Source organism: Neolamprologus multifasciatus, chromosome 6 (assembly GCF_963576455.1).
Source record: "Neolamprologus multifasciatus chromosome 6, fNeoMul1.2, whole genome shotgun sequence".
NCBI lineage: Eukaryota > Metazoa > Chordata > Actinopteri > Cichliformes > Cichlidae > Neolamprologus > Neolamprologus multifasciatus.
The window spans coordinates 3,284,228-3,311,689 of record NC_140444.1 but is presented as its reverse complement, the minus strand read 5'-3'; the positions used below and the strand labels follow the sequence as shown (position 1 = coordinate 3,311,689).

Sequence of the window (27,462 nt, the reverse complement as noted above, 5' to 3'; positions counted from 1 at the left end):
ACATGTTTTATATAATATAGGCTAACAAGTGATTTACAGTAGTTTAAATATAGGCAATCGTTTTTGGCAGACGATCACTTTTTGTCAATACCACCACCAATCCTGAGCCTGAGGTTATAGGTCACCATCTATTTGTTACCTTCTTTCAAATGCCCAGTTGTGTTTGAGGTTGAGTTCCCTGCTATTGGCTCAGGGAGTTATTTTTCTGGTCAGAATGAGTCTTTGGGGTTGACCAAGCATGAAGAGCCAACACAAATTGTTATTTCTGGCCATTTCCTTGGATAAATTAAACCCCATGTTAAAAAATGTTGGTCTCTTTGATGGGTGAACTCTTAAAATCATGTTTCAAAGTCATGCATGTAAGTTTGCTGTATGCACACGTGTACAGAGAAGAATGCCCATTCCCACCAGCAGCCAGTGAGGACGTCAACAGAGGTTACAAGCAGCGGCTGTTAACTTCACATCAATTATGCACCGACCGGTTGGTTTCCCTGCCGATCGCAGCACATCTCAAATGTCATTACCTGGTTTAAGAGAATTGCTTAATGTCAGAACAGGTGTGTGACCTGGCAAAGCACTTTGTTTTGGTTCAGAAACACTGAAGGAAACGTTTAAACGTACGAGTTTTTCTTGTATCTGGCTTTTCTCCCGGCCTGTTCTTACACGAGGGGAGATTTTTAAACTCTTATTTAAAATCATGGTCAATGTTTGCTTTTTTTCTATACTCTGTGATGTGGGGATTATTTTTGCTTCCTGGCTACAGAATGTATAGTCGCTGAGTATTGACATTAAAACAAGAAAAGCAATGTCAAACCTCCTTGTTGCATGTTAGAGAATTAGATGCATTTGATACGGTTAAGTAGGTTTTTCTGGTACTTGGGAAAACTATTACAGCACAGCTAGATGCAGATCAGTTTTGGTGATTGGTCCACCTCTGGCTCACCCTCACCTACGATTGTGGATCTGAGTGTCCCTGCCTGTGTGACACAGACAGGCTAAATAGTAGGGTAGAACGTGGACTGATCTATAGATGCATGACATAAAGCACCTGAATAAATTCTGCAGATACCAAAAACCAGAAAAGTTTGAGGAAGTTTAGTTTGCTTTGAAGAATGGATTTTAATCTCCTTTGCATGAAGAGGCTGCCATATCCAAACCTATCTAGAGGTGATAATGAATGCTCTGCCATCACTTGAGTTTAAAATCAAGGAGCCCAGCTCTGATATGAAGTCTACAAAATGTGCAGTACATCCAGTATACCGGTGCCTTGCTTGTATGGTACATATTGATCTGAGTTTATTTAGTTTCTGAAAGGTGCATTAGGTTCCTCCACAGAGATGATTGCACTGTCTTTATTTCCTCTCATTAGGTCCTTACTTGAGGCATTTTTAGTTTTTATATTCAGAGATTTTGCTATGGAGCTAAAAATGGACCTTTGACATGTTACCATTCTGTCCGTGTGTCATTTTAATTTATTTAAATTATGTTCACATATTTACACACTAGTAATAATCTCAGATTTATGAAGCCTGTAATGTAAATGCAAGCAAACTTTTATTCTCATTCATCAATAAAGGAAATTCTACAGATGTTTTTTTTGGTGGTTTTGATTTGAATGAAATGAGGAGCAGAGAGATAATGTTTAAACACCTTTACTTGTATGAACGTAGAATCACAAATAACAGCGGTTAAGGTGAACTTAACAGTAACATTTATCAGAGCTACTTGGAGGGAGTTTAAGTTGAGCAAAGTGCGAGGCACGGAGAGTTTCTCTAAGGTGCAAACATGCAAGAAGCTAATCTACCTCAAGCTAACGAGTTTATCTTTTTGTTAAAGCTACAACACAGAGCTGACGAAAGAACGCGTCTGCCTCGTCACTACGATTGTCGTCTAGATCCACGAGAAGCTGAATCGTTAACTTCAACAGGCAGAGAACTGTAACGCAAACCTGTTGTGTTCTGCTGCAATAAAACCGACACAAGACGAGCACTAACAGCGTTTTGGTTCGTTTTTTTCCTTCGTCTGCTTTTGCGATGCATTGTGATAATAGACCAGACGCTGACTATGGAGTGCAGAAGGGGCGGGGTGTGTCTTCGGCCATGGTGAGCGTTCGGGGCAGCAGCCCAGCACAACGTTCATTTGGCCTTCTGCGCCTTCTGTGCCGATTTGGTGATCTTACCACTCGTGGCGGCTTTCTTTTCCACGCCTTTGATGACGCCCACCGCCACCGTCTGACGCATGTCACGGACAGCAAAGCGCCCTGAGGAGGAATTATTGGTAAAAAATGTGCATTAACATACAGAGAGGAGGTGACCCAAGTATATTAACAGGAATCCAGGGACAGACGATCCTCTGATTCAGAAGTTGTGTTCTCCCTAACGGGCAAATTTTATGATTTTAAAATTGTTTAACTTCAGCTGTCTGTAACTGTCCATTTATGTTCACTGATTAAATAAAGCAGTGAAGACAGACTAGAAGGTGGAGAGAGAGAAGATACAGCACTTTGACCATGTGGTATATGGTCACCTGTAGGGATGGGTACCGGTATCCGGTGCCATGATGGCACCGGTTCTGACATAAACGGTAGTAACCAGACCGAAAAACAGCGCACATTTCGGTGCTTTATTTCCCCTGAGCTGTGATACACTTTAGATTCTAGCCAATCATTTTACGTATCCGTGGATAGTAGGCGGGTCCAGGTACGTACGTTCTTTTAGAGCAGAGCTACAGATTAAAAATGCCCAAGGCGAAGCGGTCAAAAGTCTGGCTGTACTTCACAGCAAAAGATGCAAACTCAGCAGCTGCAACAAGTGCTTTAAGCTGATACTGTGATACTGTCAAAGGAGGTAACACCTCGAATCTGATGAAACACCTGGCGACGCATAGCGTTTTTTTTAAAAGCCGAAAAATGCGGCGTATTTGATAGCTTGCTGCGAGACCTCACACCGAGCGCATCTACTGCGGGTGTGGTGCCTGTTATCGACCCGGAGTTAGCAACATCCCCCAAGAACCCGAAGAGGAGAGTCCTGGCCCCTAGCCCTGCCAGTGTAGCAGAAATGATGAGGATGATGATGCAGCAGCAGCCGTTCTTCTCTGCGTGAGTAGCTTAATGTTGTTCGTGTGTAATTTACGTTGAGTAGGCTAACCACGTTATTACATTAATGCATGTAAGGTGAACTAGCAAACACCGTCGTAGTTACATGCGGCTGCCTTCTTGTTTGATGGCAGATACTCCCTTCACCCTGGCCAAAAAGGCTAAAATGACCAAAGAAAAAGTGGAAAACAGTTAAACATGAGAGGTTTTTGGACCAATTTTGTGTTCTCCACTCTTTAAGCACCGGTTTGAGCACCGTTTAAGCACCGGCACCTTTCAAAAGTACCAGTTTGGCACCGGTATCGGATAAAACCTAAACGATACCCATCCCTAGTCACCTGTGCCCCCACTCTTTCTTCCTGTGCTGCTGGATAGACAGGAAGCTATCGAGAGTGCTGCTTTTCTCAAAAAATAATTAAAAATGATTATTTTTTTATATATTTTTTAATATTCACCTATATGATCAAGTTTAGAATATCCATTGAATTTATGCAAATAATACTTTTGGCATTTTAAGATATATTTCTGTCCCTTTCACCTTTATTAGACAGTGACAGATAACTGTGGGGTGAATAGAGATTATTTGAGCTGGAATCGAACCCAGACATCTGCAGTGGGGACAAAGCCTTCAGTACATGTTCTACAGGCATCGCCAATAATCTGGTTTTAGTTTGAATTGAAAACTAATTTCTTACCGTCAGTGAGACTAAAGTTTGGATAATTCACAGTCAAAGCTAAAATTTTGATCCACAAAATCCAGTTTCGGGATAAAAAAAAACCTACCGAGCGGCGGGTACTCAGAGAAGCTCTCCACACACATGGGCTTCCCGGGGATCATATCAACGATGGCGGCATCTCCAGACTTCAGGGACTTGGGGTTGTCCTCGAGCTTCTTACCAGAGCGACGGTCAATCTTTTCCTTTAGCTCAGCAAACTTGCACGCAATGTGAGCAGTGTGGCAGTCCAGCACGGGGGCATATCCTGCACTGATCTGACCAGGGTGGTTCAGGATAATCACCTGCAGGGCAGCAGACACAGATATTATTTGTAAACCTGGAGAGGAACCGAAGGAAGGATGTGCTTTTCGCACTACTGACAGCACACCTGAGAAGTGAAGCCAGCTGCCTCCTGTGGCGGGTCGTTCCTGCTGTCTCCAGCCACGTTGCCACGGCGAATATCCTTCACAGACACGTTCTTGACGTTGAAGCCCACGTTGTCACCGGGCAGTGCCTCAGTTAGGGCCTCGTGGTGCATCTCCACAGATTTCACCTCAGTGGTCACATTGACGGGGGCAAAGGTCACCACCATGCCAGGTTTTAGGATGCCGGTCTCCACTCGACCCACGGGTACAGTACCGATGCCTGGAGGAGAGGCAGGTTAACAACTTTACAGCTGTGTGGAAGACCTGCATGGATTAAAGTCGTGTACTTCTGAGCCTCAGCATTTAGGTCACAATGAACCAAAGGGAATTTCTTCAGACCTCATTCAGCTCAGCTGTTTTTATCACAAGGTGATCTCATTCCTATTTTCATACATATTCTGGAACAACCAACACTTCATCCTTACAGCCTCACCTCCAATCTTGTACACGTCCTGCAGAGGCAGGCGGAGGGGCTTATCGGTCGGACGCGTTGGAGGTTGGATGGCGTCCAGAGCCTCGAGCAGTGTGGTGCCTGAGGCGCTTCCATCTTTACGGTTGATCTTCCAGCCCTTGAACCAGGTCATCTGTGAAGGGAGAGAAGCCCACATGTCTGCAGCTTAGCAAGAAGGAGTGATAAGATGTGAATGTTAACACCAGATAAATTCTGAGCTAGAATTTTACACCCAGAAGCCATTTGCCAAAGCTGAAGAAGGAATGAGGCGCTAACTAGCAGGCATGTTGGAGTATTTTTACCCAAAAGCTCATTCTTTAACCCTTTAAAACCGGTCAGAGCAGCACGCTCCGTTTTGCGTAACTATTTTTAAATCCCGGTAGCTCTGCAACCACGTAAGCTAGCGCAATAATTTTTTTTGCATATGAAACCGGAGGAGTTGTACTTACATCTTATGCCATCAGCTTGTCCTCGGTCACAGTTTCCTTCCACATACAGCTTTGCAAAAACTGCATAAAAAGCACTTGCAGCAACAAAAACATAATCTTCCAGAAACACGCTTTGCCGATCCGATCAGCTGTTTGTAACACTTCCTAGTTTTTTACCATCAGGGCCTCATGAGCCTATACTGGTGTTTTTAAAAGTTATCTTTGACTTTATGACTTTCTGTGTCGTTTCTGGGATGCTTAGGACTCATATTGCACTGCTGGAAATAGTTTATTTTGATGCATATGCTGCTTTTTTGAAAATTTGCATTATAATATTTATTTTCGTTTTTCCTGCAGTGTATAAAAATTGGTGTATTTCAAAAATAAAACTATGAAGACACTCAAAATAAATTTCCTGTGGTGGGAAACTATTTTGTGCAACTTTTTTGTATTTACAGTTTTGAGGGATAAGCCTCTTAAATTTCTCTAACTAGAAATATACGTTAAAAAAACAAAAACGATTTTCAATTTTTTTTTGTAGTTTATTGCACTTTTTTGCAATTTATGTAATTTCTATACACTTAATGCAGACATATTATTAAAATTTGGTTGTATTGATGTATATCAACTTGAAATGCTCCCAAAAATGGCTCCACAGCATGTAAAAATATAATATAAGCTCTGGCGGACTTGGTTCTATGGTAGGTCTTAAAGGGTTAATAGTTATAAAACCTTATATTATTATAGATGTGTAACTCCCTGCTAGTCTCAGACAAATCTTCAAAGAGTCATAGCTGGTCTCATGGCAGACTCACGTTAGGGCTGGGCTCCAGCATGTTGTCCCCATTCCAGCCAGAAATGGGCACGAAAGCCACGGTGTCGGGGTTGTAGCCAATCTTCTTGATGTAAGTGCTGACTTCCTTCACAATCTCCTCATAGCGCTTCTGGCTGTAGTTGGGCTCAGTGGAATCCATCTTGTTGATGCCCACGATGAGCTGTTTTACTCCCAGGGTGTAGGCGAGGAGGGCGTGCTCACGTGTCTGCCCGTTCTTTGAGATGCCAGCTTCAAACTCGCCCACGCCCGCCGCCACAATCAACACAGCACAGTCAGCCTGAGGGGAGGGAGACAGATGTGAAAACGTCTTTCCACCTTAAGTTTCTCCATCAACCATTTCTCTCATGTTAGACTCTTCTACTTATTCTAACGCTACTAACTACAGTCTTTCCCACGTTTTTGAATCCTTCTGAGATTCCATTCGCCTTTGGGTTAATGGAGAAACACCTCACTCGGTTCAATTACCCTTCTTGTACCTGCGATTCTAGAGAGGATCTGGTCCCATGCTTGGGAGTAGTCCATTCCAAGCATTTAGGACAGAAGCTGATGATGGTGGTCATCGTCTCAATCTGCACAGTTGTATGTGTAGGGTAAAAGACTACACAAACAGTATAATCGTATCTCTCGATAAACAAGTGTCCTCTGTTGTTAAATCTTGTTTCCATCAATTGCGTCTTATTAGCAAGGCCAGACATTATGTTCCACGTAGGGACCTTGGAAAGCTTATCCACACCTTTGTGACATCTAGGTTGGATTATTGCAACTCACTTTACTTCGGTCTTAACTCTCCTCTCCTCCATAGACTCCAAATTGTTCAGAATGCGGCTCGTCTCCTTACTGGTAGTGGGCGGCGTGTCTCTATCACCCCTGTCCTTGCTGATCTGCATTGGCTTCCCGTTAAGTATCGCATTCAATTCAAAATCCTGCTGCTCACCTTCCGAATTATTAACAATATAGCTCCAAGCTACCTCATTGAGCTACTTAGATCACACACCAATACTAGAGCATTAAGATCATCATCCAGTCACTCCTGGTACTGCCGAGATCTCCGCTGAAGACTAGAGGTGACCACGCCTTTGCCTTGGCTGCACCCGATTTATGGAATAACCTCCCCATCGCTATACGCGAGTCTGATTCCATCCATTCTTTCAAATCGCGGTTAAAAACCCACTTATTTAGCCTTTTCTACCAGTTAACGCTTGCTTATTCTTATCTTCGGCTTTTAATTCATTTTTAATTTTTTGACTGTTTTATTCTCTACACTTAGCCTTCTTTTATGGTTTTATATGCAATTCTTTTGCCTTCGTGTGTTTTAATGCCATTCAACCTGCTAGCACGTTTTGGTACCTTGCCATAGCCCTCATCCTTCCCTGTTACTTCATCTTACCCTCTTGCATGTTAAGCACTTTGGTACACCACTGGTTTTAAATGTATAAATAAAGTTTGTTGACTGACCCTGCACTAAACTCAGTTAGGTGTTATTCAAAGTTATGGAACAGTTGTTGTTTAGTTTCTATATAATTGTGTGACACTGTGGAATTTGCTTTCAATTTTCTACTGTTTTTTTTTTTTTTTTTGCATCTATTTTATTTGCTATGGACCCGTGTGTGTCTTAAATAAAGTGAAACTAAACTAAACTATGATCTCTCTGTGAGCTCAAGAACAAGGACTGTCATCACCAGCTGAGATCAAAGATGTTGGAGTTTTTCTCACTGAAAGATCTGCAGAGGAAAAACTTATAAATGACATTTAACACGAGCACTTAAGTCCACTGAACTGTACCTGCGAGGTCCCAGTGATCATGTTCTTGATGAAGTCCCTGTGCCCTGGAGCATCAATGATGGTGACGTAGTACTTGCTGGTCTCGAACTTCCAAAGAGAAATGTCGATGGTGATGCCACGTTCACGCTCAGCTTTCAGCTTGTCCAGCACCCAGGCATATTTGAAGGAACCCTTTCCCATCTACAAGGTGTAAAAGGTAAATAAACAAGACTGATGACCGAATATTTTTTGTGGACTTGTAATAAAAAGATGAGAATATTATCCAGAGTAGGAGACAAGTGGACCGGAAACAGGAGTTAAATAGCAGAAAAATTTCAAAATGATCTTTTTTTGAAGAACAACATGAGCCAAACCTCTGCAGCTTCCTTCTCAAACTTTTCAATTGTCCTCTTGTCAATGCCACCACACTTATAGATCAGGTGGCCGGTGGTGGTGGACTTGCCTGAGTCAACATGTCCAATTACCACAATGTTGATGTGGAGCTTCTCCTTCCCCATCGCTGCTCACTCTGACAACAAGACAAGAAACGGATACAGACAAAAGTAATGCAAAGATACAATTATAATTTTTATCTTGATTTCTTTGTTTTAACTCTGGAAGCCAAACACTTAACTGAAATTAAACAGCCTGAAAATTGTCTCTCATTTAAGCCAGGTGTCAGAAAAATGAAATTATCAGCAGAGCTTTAAAACATATTTGAGTCTCATAAAGGAGGCGACAGATCCCAATAAAATGAAATTGGCCAATCAACATTGTTGACAATTGATATGGCCACTCCTTAAGTCCCTTCTCTCTGATAGGTTCATTTTTTGAGTCAGACCAATACTGAGTTGGCCACACAACCTAAACATGGCTGCAATTCCAAAGTTTGCATTAAACCGCTTGAATCAAAGTTCAAAATCTCCACTTCAGTCACATCTTGATTGCTTGATATATCCTGAACTGATATTTGGATCCAAATGACTTTGTAATATAATGTGTTGTCCTCAGCTTGATTAAATAATCTTTTACTTCAGCTCTTTGGACAGCTTCACACAACAGCTGTGCGATATGACCAAATTCTCATATCCCAATATAAGACATTTATCGTCCTGACAACGGTATATATCACAAAAATTTTACATTTTCTGTAAATTCTGTGAATCTCCGGCAGAATTGCATGAAGTTTTTTTTTTCTAGCTGGTCGTGTACCTGGAGTCAAGTGTTTAGACCGATGCATGAAACGATACATTTTTAGACATTTTCTTTGTGACTATTTATTACACAGCGTGCTGGAGGGAAACGCCTGTTCTGACGTTTGATTCTAAGGTTTATATTTTTTTTTATCTTTGGGATCTCCAAAGAAACACAAAATTTACAACACTCTCAAAAAAGGTTTATGTCATATGCATTGATTATTGCAAAGAAACTGATCATGCAGCTTTGGAAAGGCAAAGAGACTCCTGTATTAAAGACGTGGCTTACAGAACTTACAAATACTCTTCATCTTGAAAAAATAAGATATACTATGAATGATAATGTAAAAGACTTTGAATTAATCTGGCATCCTTTACTTACATACCTTGGGAAAATATAAACTTTCTTTTTTTCTGGCAGTCGGGGGATTGGGGCCCATAGTGGGTGGGGGTTTTTTTTGGTTTTTTTTCTCTTTCTTTCTTTTGATGTTGTTTATTTGTCTGTTTTGTAAGCTTAGAGAAAAAAAGGGGCATAAGTTCTATCAATTTGTAACAACCATGATACTTGCTTCTAATAATAAAAGATATTTGAAACTAAGGTTTATCTTTTAGCACCTGACGGTTCTTTTTTGCTTCTCATCCGTAAACACTCTGCGTACTCCTTCATGCGATTCAGTTTATTTTGAAGAAATCTCAACAGGATCTTCAGCTTTATTGTGAAAGGTTTATGTAGAAAATAAACAAGCAGACGACGGAGCCACGCAATGGTTTTACCGTCGTTGTTGCTAACGTCAACGCATAAAAACAGTCGTTTCTCCGTCCGTAGTGTGGTTATATTAAATATAGGAAAAAGAGAGAACTTTAAGAAATTCTACAGTGACCATCAAACCAATGAAAAAATATCGCCATAAACAGTTTATTTTGCAACACCAAGAAACAAACGAAAGCGTAATATGCAACGATTGACGTTTTCATATCATCATCTGATATATATCGCTATATCAAACAGCCCTACTTCACACATAATGAGTGTGTGAGGAGAAAAAAGGAGATACCAACGTGACTGTACCTGACATCATCCTGCAGCAGCCTAATGACTCACTGTAACCAAAATAAGTCTAATGCAAATAAGTTGGATGAATAACTCCAACACATTATTTATATTTGATGGTGTTTTTCTCTGTATCTATGAAGCGCCTTGAGGCGACTTTTGTTGTGATTTGGCGCTATATAAATAAAATTGAATTGAATTGAATTGAATTGTTCATACCGAGCTTGTTATCATTTATTACTTCGCTAATAAATTTAACAAATTTATATTCTTGGATCCATTAACTTTTTACTTTTAATTTACAGAGTTATGGAAGCTGTTTATATCAAGCCTGATTTTATCTCACATATAAACAAATGAGTCCTCACAGGGAGGATTACAGATTATTAATGCAAAACACGTATTGGATTAAGCAGATACCTTGGCTCTGGGCATCTGTATCGGAACTGGAAAAAGCCAGATCAGTGCACTGCGTTGATGTATGGAGGGCAAATTATAAAACTGTGCCACTGTTCAAATACTTATGGATTTTATTTTTCTAAACAACAACTGCATATAAAATGTCGGTTTACCCCCCTCCGACAAGCCCTTCTGCTTTAATCTGTCCTTACCCTGGTGCTAAGAAGGCATGTCCAGGAAATGCTCTCATAATTATTCCTTATTAATTTAACTAAGAAGATGCACCTCACCTGCTCTCCTATGGCCACAAAGACTGTACTGTAGTCTAAATTTAAATATACACCATTCTTTGCACACTAAGAGTATTTCAAAAGTGAAGCATTTGGGTCAATTCAATTTCAATTCAGTTTTATTTATATAGCACCAAAACAACAAACGTAGCCTCAAGGCGCTTCATATTGTGAGGAAAAGGCCCAACAGTAATACAGAGAAAACCCCAAAAATCACCAACAGTGGAAATGTGCACAGTCCTTTATTTTTAAAATAGACTAGACTCTCTAACCTATTTATGTGTTTGTCATTCTTTTCCTCCCCATTTCTTCTGTGTAGCAAGACGAAAATATAACCTGGCACTATTTTTAACAAAACATCCACTAAAACAAGGCACAGTAATTGACTCATTCATTAACTATTTAATGAATTAATTCTGGTAAAAACCAAATTGCAGTTTAAGTGAACTGTTAAAGTACAAATTGTCGGGTATTTTCTTTTCAACAATTACACTTTTTTGGCAATATTCTCAATTCCTTTACATTTTCTCCTGTCACGTGACCTTATCAATTGGGTCCCTTTTTCGTACCAAGTGGTTTAAACTACTATTAGGGCTGTTACAGTACTTGAATATTAAATATTAATATTAGTGTGATATTAATATATAATAACAACGGATATAACGTTAATACCACATTTAATGGTGGCCTATAACATACTGGTGCGTCCCACTAAATGGCTAAGAGGGATTTTATATACTTTTTACACTGTACTTAATAAATATGGGAGACTTAATAATTAATTTAGTGTACCTGTTAAACTTGAAAACATTTCCAAGCCTTTATTTATGTATTAAAAGCCTAGTTTATTTACAGCATAGCACATTAGGTTTTATATTAAAAAAACAAAACACATTTGTACTATTTCACACCAAGGCTCAGACTGGCATATAAATATAGAATGCACGAGTTTATTACATAATAAAATAAGTTAATTTAATAATAACAAGCCTGCTAAAAGTAAAGCTCATATTAGTTTGCTTGTATTATGACAAAATTACCCGCCCTACGAGCTAACAATAAGCTAACGGGATTTCCCGATGGTATTTCGAAAGTTTACATTGAAATTTGAACAAAGACATATCCAAATTAACAATTAGAAATATATACATAAAACAAAATAATACACTAGCTCCAACCATCACCTTACCTTTTGTTTTCTGAGGCTAAACAAAATGTAGTTAGCTAACAGTTACAGTAAGTCTGATTAGCAACACCTGCACTAGTCCCTCACGAGCTAAGGAAGTGTCTTGCGCATGGGCAATTCAGCAGATTAGAAGATTGCAGACTAAACCAAGGTTATTATAGTCAAATAGACAACAAATGAACTACCAAAAAAACCCCAAAACTGTTGGACTGAACCTAAACTTTTATTTTACTGCATAAACCGGTGATATTTAAATATATATGAGTCTGGGAGGGGTAAATACTGCATTTACTGTTCTGTTCGTTTAACAGACTATGAAAGGAAAATGTTGGTATTTGCCAAAATACACAGTAAACAGAGCTAACATCAGAGCACAGCAGCCCATACACTCAAGACTCGTGCACTTCAAAATGAAGCCCCCCAATCTTACAAATCTCATCCAGCTCATCAGATCTGACGTAAAAACGTGTCATTGCAGGATATTTCTGTGCGACACTGCCGCAACGACCAGGCGGTGGTCATGACGCTGCAGACCTGCACTAGAGACGCCCGCATGTCCCAGGAGTCACACAGTTATTACACAGCACTATTTAGCTGTGGCAGCGCGATGTTGCTGATGAAGATGATGGTGTGGCCGTTGGGGAGCAATGTCTGTGCGCTGAAACTGCGCCATCCGGGCCTACCCAGCCCCCCCACGCCCCTCTGTACTTTTTGGTACCTCTCTCCTTTATCAAATTTCCGTGACATGGAAGCCAAACAACATTCAAGCCTCACTGTCAGTGTGATGCAATTACATACCAACCATCACACACAGAACACATTACTGTGTGATGGATTAGCGGAGGATTAGTGAAGGATGCAGGAAAAGAGCGCAGCTTTTTGCGCTGGAAAACACCCTGAAAAACATCCCGAAGCCTACCCTACCTTCAGCCGCGCTCACTGGTCTGCGGTGAAACTGGAGATGCTGCCCGGTGTGATGCACCGACACCGACACAAACAGAGCTGCTGTGTCAAGTGGCGTCACACGCGTCACTCTGTGAAACAATGAGCCGCTAGATGGCGCTCTGCTGCAACAGAACAAATGAACCGGCACACCGCACTGCTTGGTGCAAAAATAGAGGCATTTATTGTGTGCGGTTTACAGAGATGAGTTCTGCTGATGCATCACATTCAAGAGGAATGAAACAAATAAAACTGCATGGAAATATAAACAGTGAGTGTGACTGGGGTGACCAGGACACCTGCCAAATATTGAGAAAATGCTCCACATTAATAAGCATCCAAAATCTGTTTTTGAACAGCTGTGAAAAAAGGCAGTGAAAGCTGTCCCATGGCTCTCTTGCAGGTAAACATATTACACCCAAGGTGGAAAATTAAAAGTGACCAGCTACAGTTTGGGCAGAATATGATAGAAACTCTCATAAATAACTAACTGATTAAAGCGATTTAAGATGATTCTCAGTGTTTTGTGACAACTTAATGTCATCCGAGTGTTTTATTATCACTCTGTTTAGCTTCAATTTAATCAATTTCTCTCATTTTACCACATTTTGTAATGAGTCAGTGTTTATAACTTATGTGAAGTACCTTGTAACGCTGGTTGCACCACAGTAAACAGACGAACAGTTCAACAATTTCAATATTACAGTGGAAAAAAAACGAGAATGTAGTAAATTATGAACAATATCGTATATAAAAATGTTAGCTTGTTTTTACACTTTTTGTTTTTACTTGGCTACAAATGTCACATTCACGTGAAATAACTTTGTCCTTCATATACCACATGCCTCTCGGCATTAGCAACCTTCATTTGTTGGAATATGGTCACCGTAACCAAGACGTGAGGAAATTCTTCTATGGCCCGGAAATAAAGTACTTGGTTAAAAAAACATTATATACAAAATATAATGAAAATTAAAATATTTAGAGGCTTTTAAAGCACATTTGGTATTTTTACACTACTTCTAAGTCAGAAACTCAAACTGAACAGAATTATGTGGTAGCCATCCAGTTTCTGTGCAAATAAGGAGACAGAGCCATTTGTGTCACTTCTTCTTCAGTCCACTGAGACGCTGGAAGATAAGATAACAAAAAAGGCACATGAATGCTTGAAATAAAGGGAGTGAAATTTGTTATGAATAGTGAAAAGATAAGGATAGAAATATACTGAAGGACAGTTCTGGGTCTTATTTTCCTATTTTGGGGGCGACGATTAACAGGAAACATTTAGTCATCACAATGTAACCCAAAGTGAGTTAAACTTCAGAGACATCAGTCAGTCCAGCCGGGAAGCAGAAACCGCTGGTGCCCTGTTCTCGTCACAGATTCAGATTCACTCTGAACACCTGACAGATGTGAAAGACACTGGCACGTGCTCAGTGTAATCCACCATAATCAAGAAAATCAGTGTTGAAGTACTACCTAATATTTACACTGCTTTAATGCAATCATGTGATACCTCAGAGAAAGACTTATAATTGGAGCCCATCAGTGTTGAAAATAACAACAACTTTAATGTGGAGCGTTGCTTTAAGCCATTACACTCCCACTGTTTCAGGGCTGTTGGTTAAATTACAGCATTCTTGCTCAACGTTGAATGAAAACAAACATTTCTGTGTTTTTTTAATAACAGACCCAAAGAGATGGAACGATAATGCCCAGGTTTTAAAAATCTCACAATCTCACATTTTACAACTAAATAAAAGTAGAAACTATCAGTGTTACGATACTTATATATTATCCGTTTTTCTTGGTTGTGAATGACCATCCAACAAGGCAAAAGCAGAAACCCACATCTTTGGTACTCACTCTATTGTCCTGAGTGCGTATTTGTGGTTCTTCGTTAGCTCCACGAGTGCTCTGATTACAGCGTCCTCGAGCCTGTTGCCCACCAGATGCAGCTCTGTCAGATAGAAAGGGTTTAACTTCAGGGCTGAGGTCAGGAACTGAACACTCCTCGAGGTCAGGCCACAGGTCCTCAGTCTGAACAGAAACAGAAATATAGAACAGCTCAGTCTACCCCGACAGTGTGGGTCTGCAAACAAATGTTCAAACATTAACAGGACATGTTTGTTATCACTTCTTTTAAGCAATAACTGCATAAATTCAAGGGCAAATCAAAGAATTTGTTACTCTTTATCTCATGGAGACGGTGACAGTCTCTCCAGTGCACGTCTTTTGAATTAAGAGGAGCTGCAAATTCTATTTGACTTATATTTCAACTTGTCAACATGTTTTGTTATAAATACAGATCTGAACATCTGGGTGCATCACTGGGCTCACAGTCTACTGTGCTACAAAAACACTAACTTAGCAGCTAGGGCTGCTCGATTATGGCAAAAATGATAATCACGATTATTTTCACTGAAATTGAGATCTTGATTATTTGACGATATTTATTTAACATTTATTGTTAAATTACATTATTTAACAATAACAATGTGTTGAATAATGGCTTTAAAGATTGTCAAAAATAATATAAAATAGTGCAAATACTGATAACAGTGCAAATGTTTGCAATATAAGAAATAAATGAAAAATGTAAACATCTATGTTTAGTGAACTTTGCAGTGTTGCTCTGTGGTGCAGCTACGACACTGTAGCAAAGTTTACACACTGTGTCTACTTGATCCACGTCTGACTCAGAACCCATAATGTTTCCACACCACTGAAGTTTTTTTTTTACCTCTCTTTTCAACCAACAGCAGTCACTCTCCTCTCCAAATAACTTCTGCTGAGCTTTCCGAGCTTCCCTCGGGTCCTCTTAATTGTTGTGACACGTGTTCGGAATGCAGAGAGGTGCGCTCGATTCGCCACACGGAGCAGCGCGAGAGTAAAGCACGAGGGAGGGGCTAATAATCGGCTCAGTCATTTTTAATGATCGTTGAAAGCCCAGATCGTAATCGTGATTAAAATTCGATTAATTGAGCAGCCCTATTAGCTAGTTAGCTACACAGCTATGTTAGCATAACATAAACTGGTGAAGCTGGAGGATGAACGCTAACTTTTTTCCACTCGATAAAAGTTAACGTGAGGGTTCCCGATGGTTAGAGACAAATGCAATCACAGGATGCTGTAAACGGACCAAACTTCAGTCAGGAGAACAACTGAGATAATCGTAAGGGTTTAAAAACTGACCTTTAAAATGAAGAGCGGTTATAAAAACTGAGAGAGGCCGACAGTGATCACTGACTGTTTTTAGGGGCTTGTTGAGATTAAACAGAACAAGATACAAAACATTAAAACATGTTAAATACACAACAGCCTTAATAAATGCAGAGAGGTTTGGACCTGGAAGCAGGATTCATCAGGTCATCACTTAAAGACCGGATATCCCACCTGCTGTGAATGTTTTATTGCAGTACAGTTGTTATTATTATCACTTGTCACATCCTGTTTATGACAGTTAAATAAATTAAATTCATATAAGAATAAAACTGTCTCGTGTAAACTGTATGTGGTGTTAAATAGTCCTATACTACTGTACTTTAGAGTCGGTCATAAGGGTGGTGCTTCAACAGCCATATATTTTATGAAGTGGTACTCATTGTGAAAAGTTTGAGAACCACTGATCTAATCATTTAACTTTATTAGGAAGAGGGTTTTTTTTGTTTTTTTAAACATAGTATAAAAGTTTAATAACTTACGACACTTCCTCAAGTTTGCAATGCGGGCTTTGGAGTCCGATGCAGAGTTTCTTCACTCCCTTATCTTGAAGGTTGTTGTGAGACAGGTCGAGCTTGCTGAGAATGTTCGCCTTTGACATCAGTCCAGAGGCGAGCTCTGCACAGCAGCTGTCAGTCAGACCGCAGTAACTCAGGCTGAAAGGAAGCAAAGAGCTATGTTACAGCAAGCTTTTCTTTCAATCAAACTGAGCCCACGCTGTCATTATGAAGTCAAAAAAAACCAAAAGATTCACTTCAGAGTTTTCAGGTGGCTCAAAGGATTCATTAGGCCGGGTGAAATTTCTTTCACTCCTTTGTCTCCGATGTGGTTCATGCTGAGGTCCAGGTCTATCAGCTCCACCGCCTGCCACTCGCCAACTCCCATCCCGCCATCGGTGAGCTGAGAGATTGAACAGAGGACCTTTGCCAGGTAGCGACAACCTGCACCAGTGATTCCACATCGTGAAACGCTGAGGAGAAATAATGTGTTAGGCCACATATTCATCGATAATAAATGGATGAAAAAGGATTTTTTACGTCTCTTTGTTTCAGTCAGTGTGTAATCAGCTCGTGCTTACTTGAGTTTTTGGAGACTACACCACGCATACATGCCTTCGCAGATGATTTTAAACCCAGCGTCTTTCAAGCTGTTGTTGCTCAAATTGAGCTCTAACAGAGCGCTCGCTTCACACTTCAGAGCTTCCCCAATACTTTCACAGCTCAGCACAGTGAGGCCGCAGCAGTACAACCTGCCAAAGACACGAAAGAAGCTATGAAAGATCATATGAGTGAAATCTATTCATTTATGTTGATAAGCAGCAGTTATCCATATATCTGTGGTGACAGACATCTTTTTTTTTTTTTAAATTGGGTTTCTTGCAAAGTATAATGAAGTTACAGTGATAAACTAAGAGTGTGTAAAGACTTCCCCAACACATCCACCCTGACACTGCTGTCGATCATCTATGTGCAATATTTTTGGCTCATTTGCAATTATTTTGGTCCCAGTCTGTTTCAGTGTTTCCTACACATACACCATGTATATAGTTCCACTCACATATGTATACATATACACTGTTTTTTTATTTTATTCTATTTATTTATTTTCCGCCTTTGTTGTATATTGGTTTCTCTTCTTCTTACTTTAGCACCTTTGTGGTTCAGCTACCCAATTTCGCTGTGCAAGAAACTGCACAATGACAATAAAAAGCTCCTAAATATGGGCTAAACATGCAGAGTTTTTGCTTAAATTATTGGCTGTAAATAAAAGATGGAAGCAGAAATGGCAGCCTCGTTAGCTACATTATGGTACCATGATATTTTTGGAGCCAGAAGTGACCATATTTGGAGAGGGTGACATGCTAAGTTAGCGGCTAAAGCTTTGTTAACAAAGTGGAATAATAAACTGTATGAGCACAATATATACACTAGTTCCTGCCATATTATTTGTCAGATAATTGTATTAAAAGCTCATAAAAGGCACCAAAACACTGGAGAAATCCAGTTCAGTGACTGCAGTTAGATCTGTCAAAGTAGCCGCTAAACCTTAGCGGCATAAATGCCTCCAAACTGTCCACAGAAGCCAAAAGATATTTTTGTTAGAAGGTTGTAAACATGGTTGTTTCTGCTTTAAAGCAGTTCTTTTTAACATGGTAGTCTATGGGGGCTGACATGGCGTAAAACGATCAGCTTTGGCGCACAAAAAAAGAGGGGACTGTGTATAAAAATAGCTTAAATTCCCCTCGAGTTAATGTGATATTTGTGATCAACTCACTAAATCAAGACTAACCACACGTAAAGCCTATATTTATCCCTTAAATCAAACGTGTCTATCTATGAACCCAACTTTTATATGCTTTGGTATGTTACTGGAAAAAGGACTTTCTGTAGATTAAGCCATACTTACTCCAACTTTTTTAGATACGATATGTCAAAATTGTTAAATATCTCATTGGCCCCCTCGTCTCCAATCCAATTGATGCTTAGATCCAACGCACTGAGAAAAGAAGGGTTTATCAGCAGAGCTGAGCCCAGATCGTAGCAGCCAGCCTCTTCAATGTCACACTGTGACAACCTATGAGTAAGAAATACAGACAATAAATACACACGACACGGTCAAAAAGCAAAGTTCAAAATTAAACATAATTTCATCTGTGAGGAATGGTTTTATCAGTGTCTTTTTAATATTGTATGTGCACAGCTGTGAGTATTTACACAGCATTTACACTATCACTCCTTAAAGTATTCGAACTGCTTGATTTCTTTTGGTTTTTTTCCTCAGTAATATATTATTAGTGTTTTAAAAATGTTAATATCAAGATAAACATACAACATAAATACACAGGTATCCAGATCCATACAACCCTTTTAATTTATTTACATTTTTATTTTATTTAAAGATGCCACAAATTTACCTTTACAATAATACAAATCAGTCTTTTACACCCAATAACTGAAACTAAAAGTAAAAACACTGATTTGGAATTTTTTGCAAAATTTGTTGAAATTTAAAACCTGGTCTGACTGATGTGAGGATGATCTCGGGTACTGACGACGGACAGACCGAAGAGCTCACCAAACACCGTTTTTACCTCATTTCCTCATTAATTCGTGAAATCAATAGTCTGATGATGAGATTGTTTCTGTCTGTTGGTGTGATTAGAGCTGGGCGATATAAGATTTTTTCATATCCTATGTTTTTTTCATTTCAGGCGATAGCGATATATATCACGATATAAGCCAAATAACTATATTTGTAAGATTTAAATGTGCCGTTGCTCACAAGTAAAATGTGCAATAATCAGCAGCTTCTTTTGATTTAAATATTTATTTCCCATAATAAGTTCAACAGGGTAGATGTACTTAAGGAACATGAGACTTTTTCAGATAAATTAGAGCAAATATTGCAAACTACACATAAGGCAGCCGCTAAAGCGTTTAAGTTTCCAAATAGAACAAACAAAACAGACTAAATTGTCAATTCCACTTGGAAACAAAATATTAATTCTAAAAATAAATCTTAGTTTGTTTTACAGAAGATCAGACAAAATTGACTAACTTTTGTCAATATCAAATAAACTGAGAACTAAAAGGAAATTCTCGATCTCTCCTTGTTGTATAGCTGAGCTTTTCAAACAGTTTTAACAGTTACTTTAGTCTGACAAAAGCCGAATGACGAATTAGCGCTTCCAGTCAGAGATTGAGCATGCACCGCTTTATTGTATTTCCAGACTTGCTTTCGGCACAATTTACGCTACTCTGTTTTTGTCAGACTTGAAATAGCCGAAATACCTTCACACTACGGAACTTCTGTGGCTCTTCCGGTCAACAATCTCTCCGGCATTGGAACCATCATCTGTTTTCTCTTCGCTAACCTTCGGTCACGCTTTCGGTTGATTTTTCTCTAGTCAGCACTCATTTCCTCCATTACCCGGGCAGCACGGCGGTTGGCTGCTTCCCAAACAAATACACGTGCGGCTTGGCACTTGTGCTGTACGTAACAAGTCACGTGACGTGACGCTGCGGCTGTGATTGGTTCGGCTCTGCGCTACTTAATTTGGATTGGCTGTTCTTCTGTTTTTTTTAAGAGGACAAGAATGGTGAGGTCTATCGCAATAGTTTAATTTTTCTATCGAGAAAAAGTTATTTCGCAATAGTAAGTAAGTAAGTAAGTAAGTAAAATTTATTTATATAGCGCTTTTCACAGATAAAAATCACAAAGTGCTTTACAACACAGGAAATGGGAATATAAAAACAATATAACAGTAAATAAAACAATGTAAAACAATAAAACTATAAAAACAGCATAAGAAGAAATTAATCAAATGCTTTTCTAAATAAAAATGTCTTCAGCTGTTTCTTAAAAGAATCAATGGAGTCCGTGCAGCGAAGAGACAGTGGGAGAGAATTCCACAACCGTGGTGCCACCGTCTGAAAGGCCCGATCACCACGAGTTTTAAAACCACCAGCAGTCTCTGATCTAATGACCTTAAAGCCCGAGAAGATGTATGTGGTTTCAGCAGGTCAGATAAATATTGAGGAGCCTGACCATGTAGGGCCCTAAAGGTTAGAAGTAAAATTTTAAAATGAAACCTAAAATTTACAGGCAACCAGTGAAGGGAGGCCAAGACTGGAGTGATATGTGATCTTCTCTTGGTGCCTGTTAAGAGACGTGCTGCAGCATTCTGCACAGTCTGAAGACGATTTAAGGCTGATTTGTTAAAACAAGTAAAGAGGCCATTACAATAGTCTAAACGAGAAGAAATAAAAGCATGAATAATCATCTCAAGTTCAAGCTTTGATACCATTAGTCTGAGTTTAGAGATCAATACATATCGTTATCGTTCTATTGCCCAGCTCTAATTGTGATGCTCATTTATGTCGTCAATTTTTTGTCTCACTGGGCGTGCGTGTTTGTCAGCGAGACCTATGACCTGCACTATGAAGCAAATTCAGTGTATCCTGGATAGTTTCCATTATCTGGCTTCACTTATCCTAACATCATAAATCAGGAGAAGCAAATACATGAAGGTTGGTTATCAGCTCACTTAGGCAACTCAGGGTTATCGGTGTAGGTAAGGTCATGTTCACATGAAAGAGCCAAAGATCTGGTAGCATCAATGGTGTTAATGGACAGGTAAATTAGCTGCCAGGCAGAAACAGTAAGACAGGTAGTGTCGTTCTTTCAGCTGCAGTCCTGGTGGCATTTAACAGCCTGAGACACGGTAAAGAATAAATAGAAAAAACCCAGAAATAAAACGTTAAGTTTTCTTCGCCTCCATGCAAACTGTACCAATGCTCATCAGGGAGAGACAAACACTTTAGATCCTATTAATCTTTGAGTTGATTGCTCAGTAGGTGGTGATCTCTTATGTGGAACATAACCCATTATAGCACTTTGGTCTGACCTTCTTTCCCTCCACAATTCCTTTTTCACTGTGGAGTATTTGCAAGTTTTCCTGACTTATAACTGGTCTGTGGCGACAGAGTAACTATCAGCTTTATGAACGATGAAGTATTTGAGGGTTTACTTTATGCAAAAGAAAAAAAACAACTTGTTTTTGAGAATGTCATTGGGGTTTAAAATTAATCAACAAAATTAAGTCAGAAAAGCGTTAGGGGGTCTTGATAGAGAAACAACGCTTTACCATCTGAACACTTACTTTAATGTCTGCAGCCGGCAACTAGAACTTCCCAAACCATGCGACAGCAGCTTCAGCCCCCGATCTCCTATTCCATTGCTGCTAAGATCCAGCTCTTGCAGTATTTGGTGTTGCATCAGGCATTGGCTCAAATACCGACAGATCTCTGCGGTCAGTCCACAGCCTTGCAGCCGAAGTATTTTCAGCCTGCAAGCCATACTGTTCAGGCCCTCTGCAAGTTCCTGGACTCCACTGGTGCTGAAGCTGTTGTACCCCAGATCCAGCTCCCTCAGGAATGACTCCTCTGAGCTTAGGACTGCTGCCAACGCTGGGCAGCTCTTGTCAGTCAGGTTGGAGAATTTCAGCCTGCAAACAGGTAGAAGTTAATGACATCTGGCAAAGAGGGAAATATTGTATGTCCAGGCAAATGTTTAAGTATGTAGACAATGAAATAATTTTGCAGTTACAGCTCTGTGCACAATCACAGTGGGTTTTAAATCGAACCCCTGACACACTGACTTACAGCTTTAATTCAAGGGGTTTAACAAAAGTCCTGCATTACCTGAAGGAACACAGTTGTCATATGATGTGAGATAAAACATTTCAGTTCATTTAAATGTACGAATATGTGTGTAGGATCTGTACACACTGCCCTGTGATTCTGAACACTCCAACATGGCCTGGATAAGTGGTTAAGAAAATAGGCGTATGGATAAAATTCAGTGAATGCAATAAGTACAAACTTACATGGCTTTCCTGGATTTGAAAATAGCTGGAATATTCTTGATGAGTTTGTCCTCACATCTCACTGACATCTCAAAAGTCTCTTGAATCCCTTCAAAAGCTCTGATCCTCTGCATCAAGTCTCTCCAGTGCACCAGTGAGAACCCTTGGATCGGAGAAACGCCATACCTGTGAAAGAACCTAACCTCCTCCTGCAACGCCTGACTGTCGTACTCCCGCAGGCAGTGAAACAGGATGACGGTGCTGTAGGACGATATCTTGCTCAGGATCTTCTTCTTGACATAGCCAAAGAGCAAATCTTTGGGCGGCAACAGCATGCGCTCCTTAATGAGGCCAAACGTGAAACGAAGTAGGAGATCAGAGACTCCCTCGTTATTCTCCAGCACTTCATCCACTTGATGCTGAATACAGGAGCTTAAATTCTTTTTTTGAGCTTCGATGTCCTCCAGTTTGTAAGACGCAGCCAGGAACTCTTGAACACTCAAGTGGCCAAAGCGAAACACAGTGGTACCGTTCAGTCCCGTCTCCGTTCTCAAAACAAGCGGGAACGTTTCTGCGAAAGCTAAAGCTTCCTCGACACTTATCCCGTTTCCTGAAAGGTCATCCTCATACATGACGTTCTGCCCTCCCATCCGAAGCAGCGCCACCTTCTTCAGCTTGGTAAAGATAGGCAAGTGTTTATCTTCCAGCGCACCGAAACCCAGATTGTAAATCTCAGTTAGACTCAAGGGATTCAATTTAAAACCCTTTTGCCCTTTTACGTGATCCTTTAAAGCACTTGCCATAATGGTGCAGATCGGAGGTATCTGACACAGGGAGTCCAGGCTCTTCGATATTTTCACGTGATTGATGGCTTTGTTGGCAAGATCATCACCACCGATGACCATCCGGAAGTGCTGCTCCTTCTCTTCATCGCTGAATCCCCGCAGCTCCGTTTTTTTCAGCAAATAAAAGGGAGGTATTTGATATTCGTCTGAAATTCGAGACGTTACCCATATATGAGCTCTGGGGAGTAAATTTCCCCTGATCAGGTTAGTGACAAGACTGTCTACAGTTGATGCTTCAGAAACATCACTCACAGCTGGACAGCCAAAGTTGAGCTGGATTTGAAACTCGTCTAGTCCATCGAGAACGAACCACACCCCGTCTTCATTTAGGACAGATGCATCAAGCTCCTTCAGTTCAGGGTAAAAAGTCTGGAGAAGCTCAATCAGGCTCAGTCTATCTTTCAGCAGATTCAATTCCCAGAAAGTGAGAGGAAACAGGAAGCTGATGCTGTGGTACCCCTTGTCCTTGGCCCAGTCAAGAGCACAGCTCTGCACCATTGTGGTTTTTCCGACTCCGCTCACTCCTAAAGTGATGACTGTTCTATTTCTGCTCTTATGTTGACATTTGCACGATAAAATGTCTGCAAGTGGAGCGTCTGGAAAAAAGAAGCTCCTATCCAGGCGTCTGTACTCATGCTGGAAGAATTCAGGCTCTGTGTAGTTGTACCTGATGTCCTGATAGCAGAGCCTTGAAGGAAGTATTGAGCTTTTGGAATAGGCCTCATCCAGGCTCTCATATTTGCTCCTCAGCGCAGCTTTGAGACAGGTTTGGAGAGCCATAACAATGGCAGATGGTCCTGAAAAGATGAAAAGTCAGTGAGAAACATTTTACTGCAAAGTCAGGCCACAAAAACTCAGTCAGTGTCTCCCACCAAATCAATTTTACACTCAATGCAAGTGCCACAATCACATTTTTGATCAGAATGCTTTCTTATTACCAGCCTGAGCATCAACAAGTGGGATACGTCATGCTTTCAATAACAAAACAGGCCCAGTTTAATGTTTGTAACAAAGACTAACCAAGAGGAACAATCGTTGTGACCCTGGTCTTTAGAAATTGAATGATCCAATGTTGAGGACACAGCTGGAGACATGGCGCAGAGCAGTCATTCCTGTTTTACTCTGAAGTCGCTGCCTGGAGCACGTGCACAGGTGCTCTGTTGTAATCTACAGCTTCTACACACAAGGCTGCACAGTCACACAACATTTGCAGGCATGTGGATGTCTGTGCAGAACCTTGTGCACGCTGTCTAATGACAACGTTTACTTCATTTGGACAGTCAGATTCATCTCTCCAGGTTGAGATGAAGGAAGCTAAACTTTATTTTTTAATTTAACACCACATGAGACTAAAACTCTTGGACTACCATTCAGCTTTTAGTATTGAGGAACCTCTTTGGATGGCAATCAGCTGATTGACATTCACTTCAAGCACTAAAGACAGGTCACGGTAGTCAAAACCTTTGGTACCCTGAATGTTTGATGTGTGCTCTGATAATTCACCTGATACATTTTTAAACAGAACATTTTGGGTAAACTTTCAGGAGTCATATCACCATGTGGGACAGGTGGCTCCAAACAAAGTAGATCATACTAAACGTCTCCCCTCTACCTGGATTTTCATACCAGACTTATCTTCTAGCCTCTAGCCTTCTTCAGTGCCAATGAAATCTTTCTACTATGACTATATTTTTACATTATGTAGTTTTAAAATCGAGAACCAATTAGGTGTTCAGATGTTCTCTACAACAGTTTAATATATCCCTTAGACTTAGTGTTGGTTTTATAAATAATTGTAGAGAACAAAAACTGTTACATTTAGAGTTTTTGTTGTTGACAAAGATTAAATGTATTTTTCAGGGCTTGATATGTGCATTTCCCTGTACTTATGAAGTCACGGGGACTGAAAAAGGCAGCTAAGTGACCGGTTTCAACTCCTATGAACTTTAGAGCTTGTAAAATATTGATAGGTAGAATGCAAAATGTTCAACTAAAACATTTTTCCCCTTTATGTGGAAACAAATGGTTTAATAAGATGCTAAGATTTACACTTAATACACCAGAGGGACAGCTCAGAGAGGATTCTTGTGAGCAAGGACATACAGGAGGTTGGTGAGACAAAGAAAGAAGCTAGGCACAAGGTGATGGGGGCAGATGACCCCCTGTGGCGACCTCTAAAGGGAGCAGTAAAAGAAGAAGAAAGAAAAATATCATAATTTAAGCATCAGAGATGCTGTTTCACAGAGCACTATATGGAGCTTAGTGTGATAACTGCAGGCTTAACTGCATATCAACACTCATGTGAAAAACACTACATCCACACGTACACGGGTATTTTTGAAAGCGGAGATTTTCCGTTTTCGTTTTAAAAAATAATCCCGTCCACACGTAAAGGCAGAAATGAAGGAAAACGCTGCTAGGAACATGCCAAAGCAGCAGGTGGCGCTATATTCCTAACCGTGTAGAAATGTTGGCCAATCAGAAGTCTAGAAGCATCGGCGGGAAATGGTAAACAAAGATGGGGCATAGAAGCAGAACAGAGTTGTACGTGTGGAGGGACAGTAACTGTGTGTGTATGTAAGCATTTAAACACTGCAGAGAGAACAATTAACAGTAACAGTATTGTAGAAATTCATTTCACCGAAACAATCACGTAAAAGGCGCGCACCTTTGACACTGCGTTTTCTCGTCCACGTAAATGCAAAAACGGATTTTTCAAAAATATCCACCCTGGCCGGAGTTTTAAAAAAATCTCCGTTTTCAGTGACCAAAAACGCCGTTTACGTGTGGACGAAAGGTGCAAACGCATAGAAAAATCTGCGTTTTCAAAAATACCCGGGTACGTGTGGACGTAGAGCTGAAGTGAAATCATATAAACATTTCAAACTAAAAACAGTAACGGGGCCAATACATTAAATAATCGTTGTTTCAGATGAAGATATGTTGTATGGCTCATACTTTCTCGTGTGTTTGTTGCATTTTGTTCTGCTTGCTAAAAATAAATTCATTTTTTAGAAGTTACTCGCACTCAGCAGCAAATCAAACGCTTATTTTACCTGTTGCCTGATAATTATTTACTGTATTATTGATCTTCATATCAACAGTCACTGTAAATACCCGTGTAGGATTGCGCATGCTCAGTGATATAAGTTCTTATTTCGGAAGTGCCCTCAATGTAGCGCGAATAGCTGAAAAGTAAAAAAATAAATAAAAACAATAAGGAAACCTAACCATCGTTTGAACACATAGAAATGAATTTTAACTAAAATCGAGCCCCTAGAAAAAAAACACCATCAACTGCTTTTACTCAGAATTTAAAATCGAAAGTAAAAACACCGGTGTTTAGCAAAAACATCATCCAGCTGAACTGACTGTTGACTCAGCTTCATCGTGCATTATACTGACTCGTTCGTTTATGTATTAATTTACGTATTAACAAGCGAGCCAAACTCACCGAAGAAGGTACAGCACCTTTCTTTTCCACGAAGAGGAGATTACGGCGTTCACGGCAGCATTGTGCAGAGAAGAAAACGACAAGAAAAAAATACTTTCACTTTCTTGTTACCCGCCACAGCTGAGGAGCGCGAATGGGCGTGAACCACAAAGCTGATATAACCGGAGAACGACCGCTCTCGGGACTCCATGATTTCTAGGGGGCGCTAGCTAGCTACTCCAACGCTTTTGCTCAAAACAACATACATCTCCCGAGTTAAAGATCTTTATTCTGGTTTTCACATCATTTCACACAGACGGGGCCATAACATTATACATAACTCCACTTTTAGATCTTTATCGATTTTAACTACCTCAAAATACCCTTCTGTGAGTGTTCTGTGCAAGCTAAGCAACTTTCCCAGTATCCGCCATTTTGACTCCTGGCATGACGCCAGCAGCAACGGGGACTTTAAACTTTAAAGTCAGGAACAAGCGGTCTCCTGATGGACTCGCCTTCAACCGCCACAAGCAGCTCTTCTACAAACTTGCACCCTTCTGTTGTTGTTTAATAACCTTTCTAACAGCTGCCTGGCGTTTGTAAACGGGAGTATCGAGGAAGTATGTCCCGACCTGGCCTGCTACAGAGAGGCCAAGTACAGGTTCACTAAAGAAGTGGACATTGCTAAACATCAGCACTCTGAGAAGATGCAGCAGCAGATCTCAGAGAATGACTCGGCTTCTGTGTGGAAAGGTTTTAGGAATATCACCAACTACAAGCCTAAAACCCCCCACTCCACTGATGACTTGCTCTTGGCCAAC

The 27,462-nt window shown here is 40.2% G+C and overlaps 2 protein-coding genes across 2 annotated transcripts; both read right to left on the bottom strand.

Annotated features, from left to right (window-relative positions):
• Positions 1 to 1,636: 1,636 nt before the first annotated feature.
• On the bottom strand, positions 1,637 to 11,964 carry LOC146516156 (elongation factor 1-alpha 1). The gene is made up of 8 exons (XM_085162055.1): positions 11,836 to 11,964; positions 8,085 to 8,239; positions 7,732 to 7,911; positions 5,930 to 6,226; positions 4,669 to 4,819; positions 4,199 to 4,455; positions 3,878 to 4,112; positions 1,637 to 2,260 (listed from the first exon to the last, which is right to left on the bottom strand). Exons 2-8 carry the CDS (start codon positions 8,226 to 8,228, stop codon positions 2,136 to 2,138), a joined length of 1,389 nt encoding a protein of 462 aa, XP_085018181.1. The 5' UTR covers positions 8,229 to 8,239; positions 11,836 to 11,964; the 3' UTR covers positions 1,637 to 2,135.
• Positions 11,965 to 13,335: 1,371 nt separating this feature from the next.
• LOC146516155 (NACHT, LRR and PYD domains-containing protein 12-like) lies at positions 13,336 to 27,033 on the bottom strand. Its single transcript, XM_085162019.1, has 9 exons — positions 26,663 to 27,033; positions 22,385 to 24,005; positions 21,659 to 22,003; positions 18,403 to 18,570; positions 17,075 to 17,245; positions 16,751 to 16,966; positions 16,479 to 16,652; positions 14,641 to 14,814; positions 13,336 to 13,904 (listed from the first exon to the last, which is right to left on the bottom strand). The coding sequence occupies exons 2-9, from the start codon at positions 23,986 to 23,988 to the stop codon at positions 13,889 to 13,891; spliced, it is 2,868 nt and encodes a 955-aa protein (XP_085018145.1). The 5' UTR covers positions 23,989 to 24,005; positions 26,663 to 27,033; the 3' UTR covers positions 13,336 to 13,888.
• Between the last annotated feature and the right edge of the window lie 429 nt (positions 27,034 to 27,462).

Excerpts from the sequence above, each read along its gene's own strand:
- LOC146516156 (XM_085162055.1), bottom strand. The coding sequence starts at position 8,228 with ATGGGGAAGGAGAAGCTCCACATCAACATTGTGGTAATTGGACATGTT. Across the intron at positions 6,227-7,731 it reads TGATCACTGGGACCTCGCAG|GCTGACTGTGCTGTGTTGAT; the intron begins GTACAGTTCAGT and ends CCCTCCCCTCAG. Across the intron at positions 4,113-4,198 it reads CAGCTGGCTTCACTTCTCAG|GTGATTATCCTGAACCACCC; the intron begins GTGTGCTGTCAG and ends GCTGCCCTGCAG.
- LOC146516155 (XM_085162019.1), bottom strand. The coding sequence starts at position 23,988 with ATGGCTCTCCAAACCTGTCTCAAAGCTGCGCTGAGGAGCAAATATGAG. Across the intron at positions 17,246-18,402 it reads TCGTATCTAAAAAAGTTGGA|GTTGTACTGCTGCGGCCTCA; the intron begins GTAAGTATGGCT and ends TGTCTTTGGCAG. Across the intron at positions 16,653-16,750 it reads AGCCACCTGAAAACTCTGAA|CCTGAGTTACTGCGGTCTGA; the intron begins GTGAATCTTTTG and ends GCTTCCTTTCAG.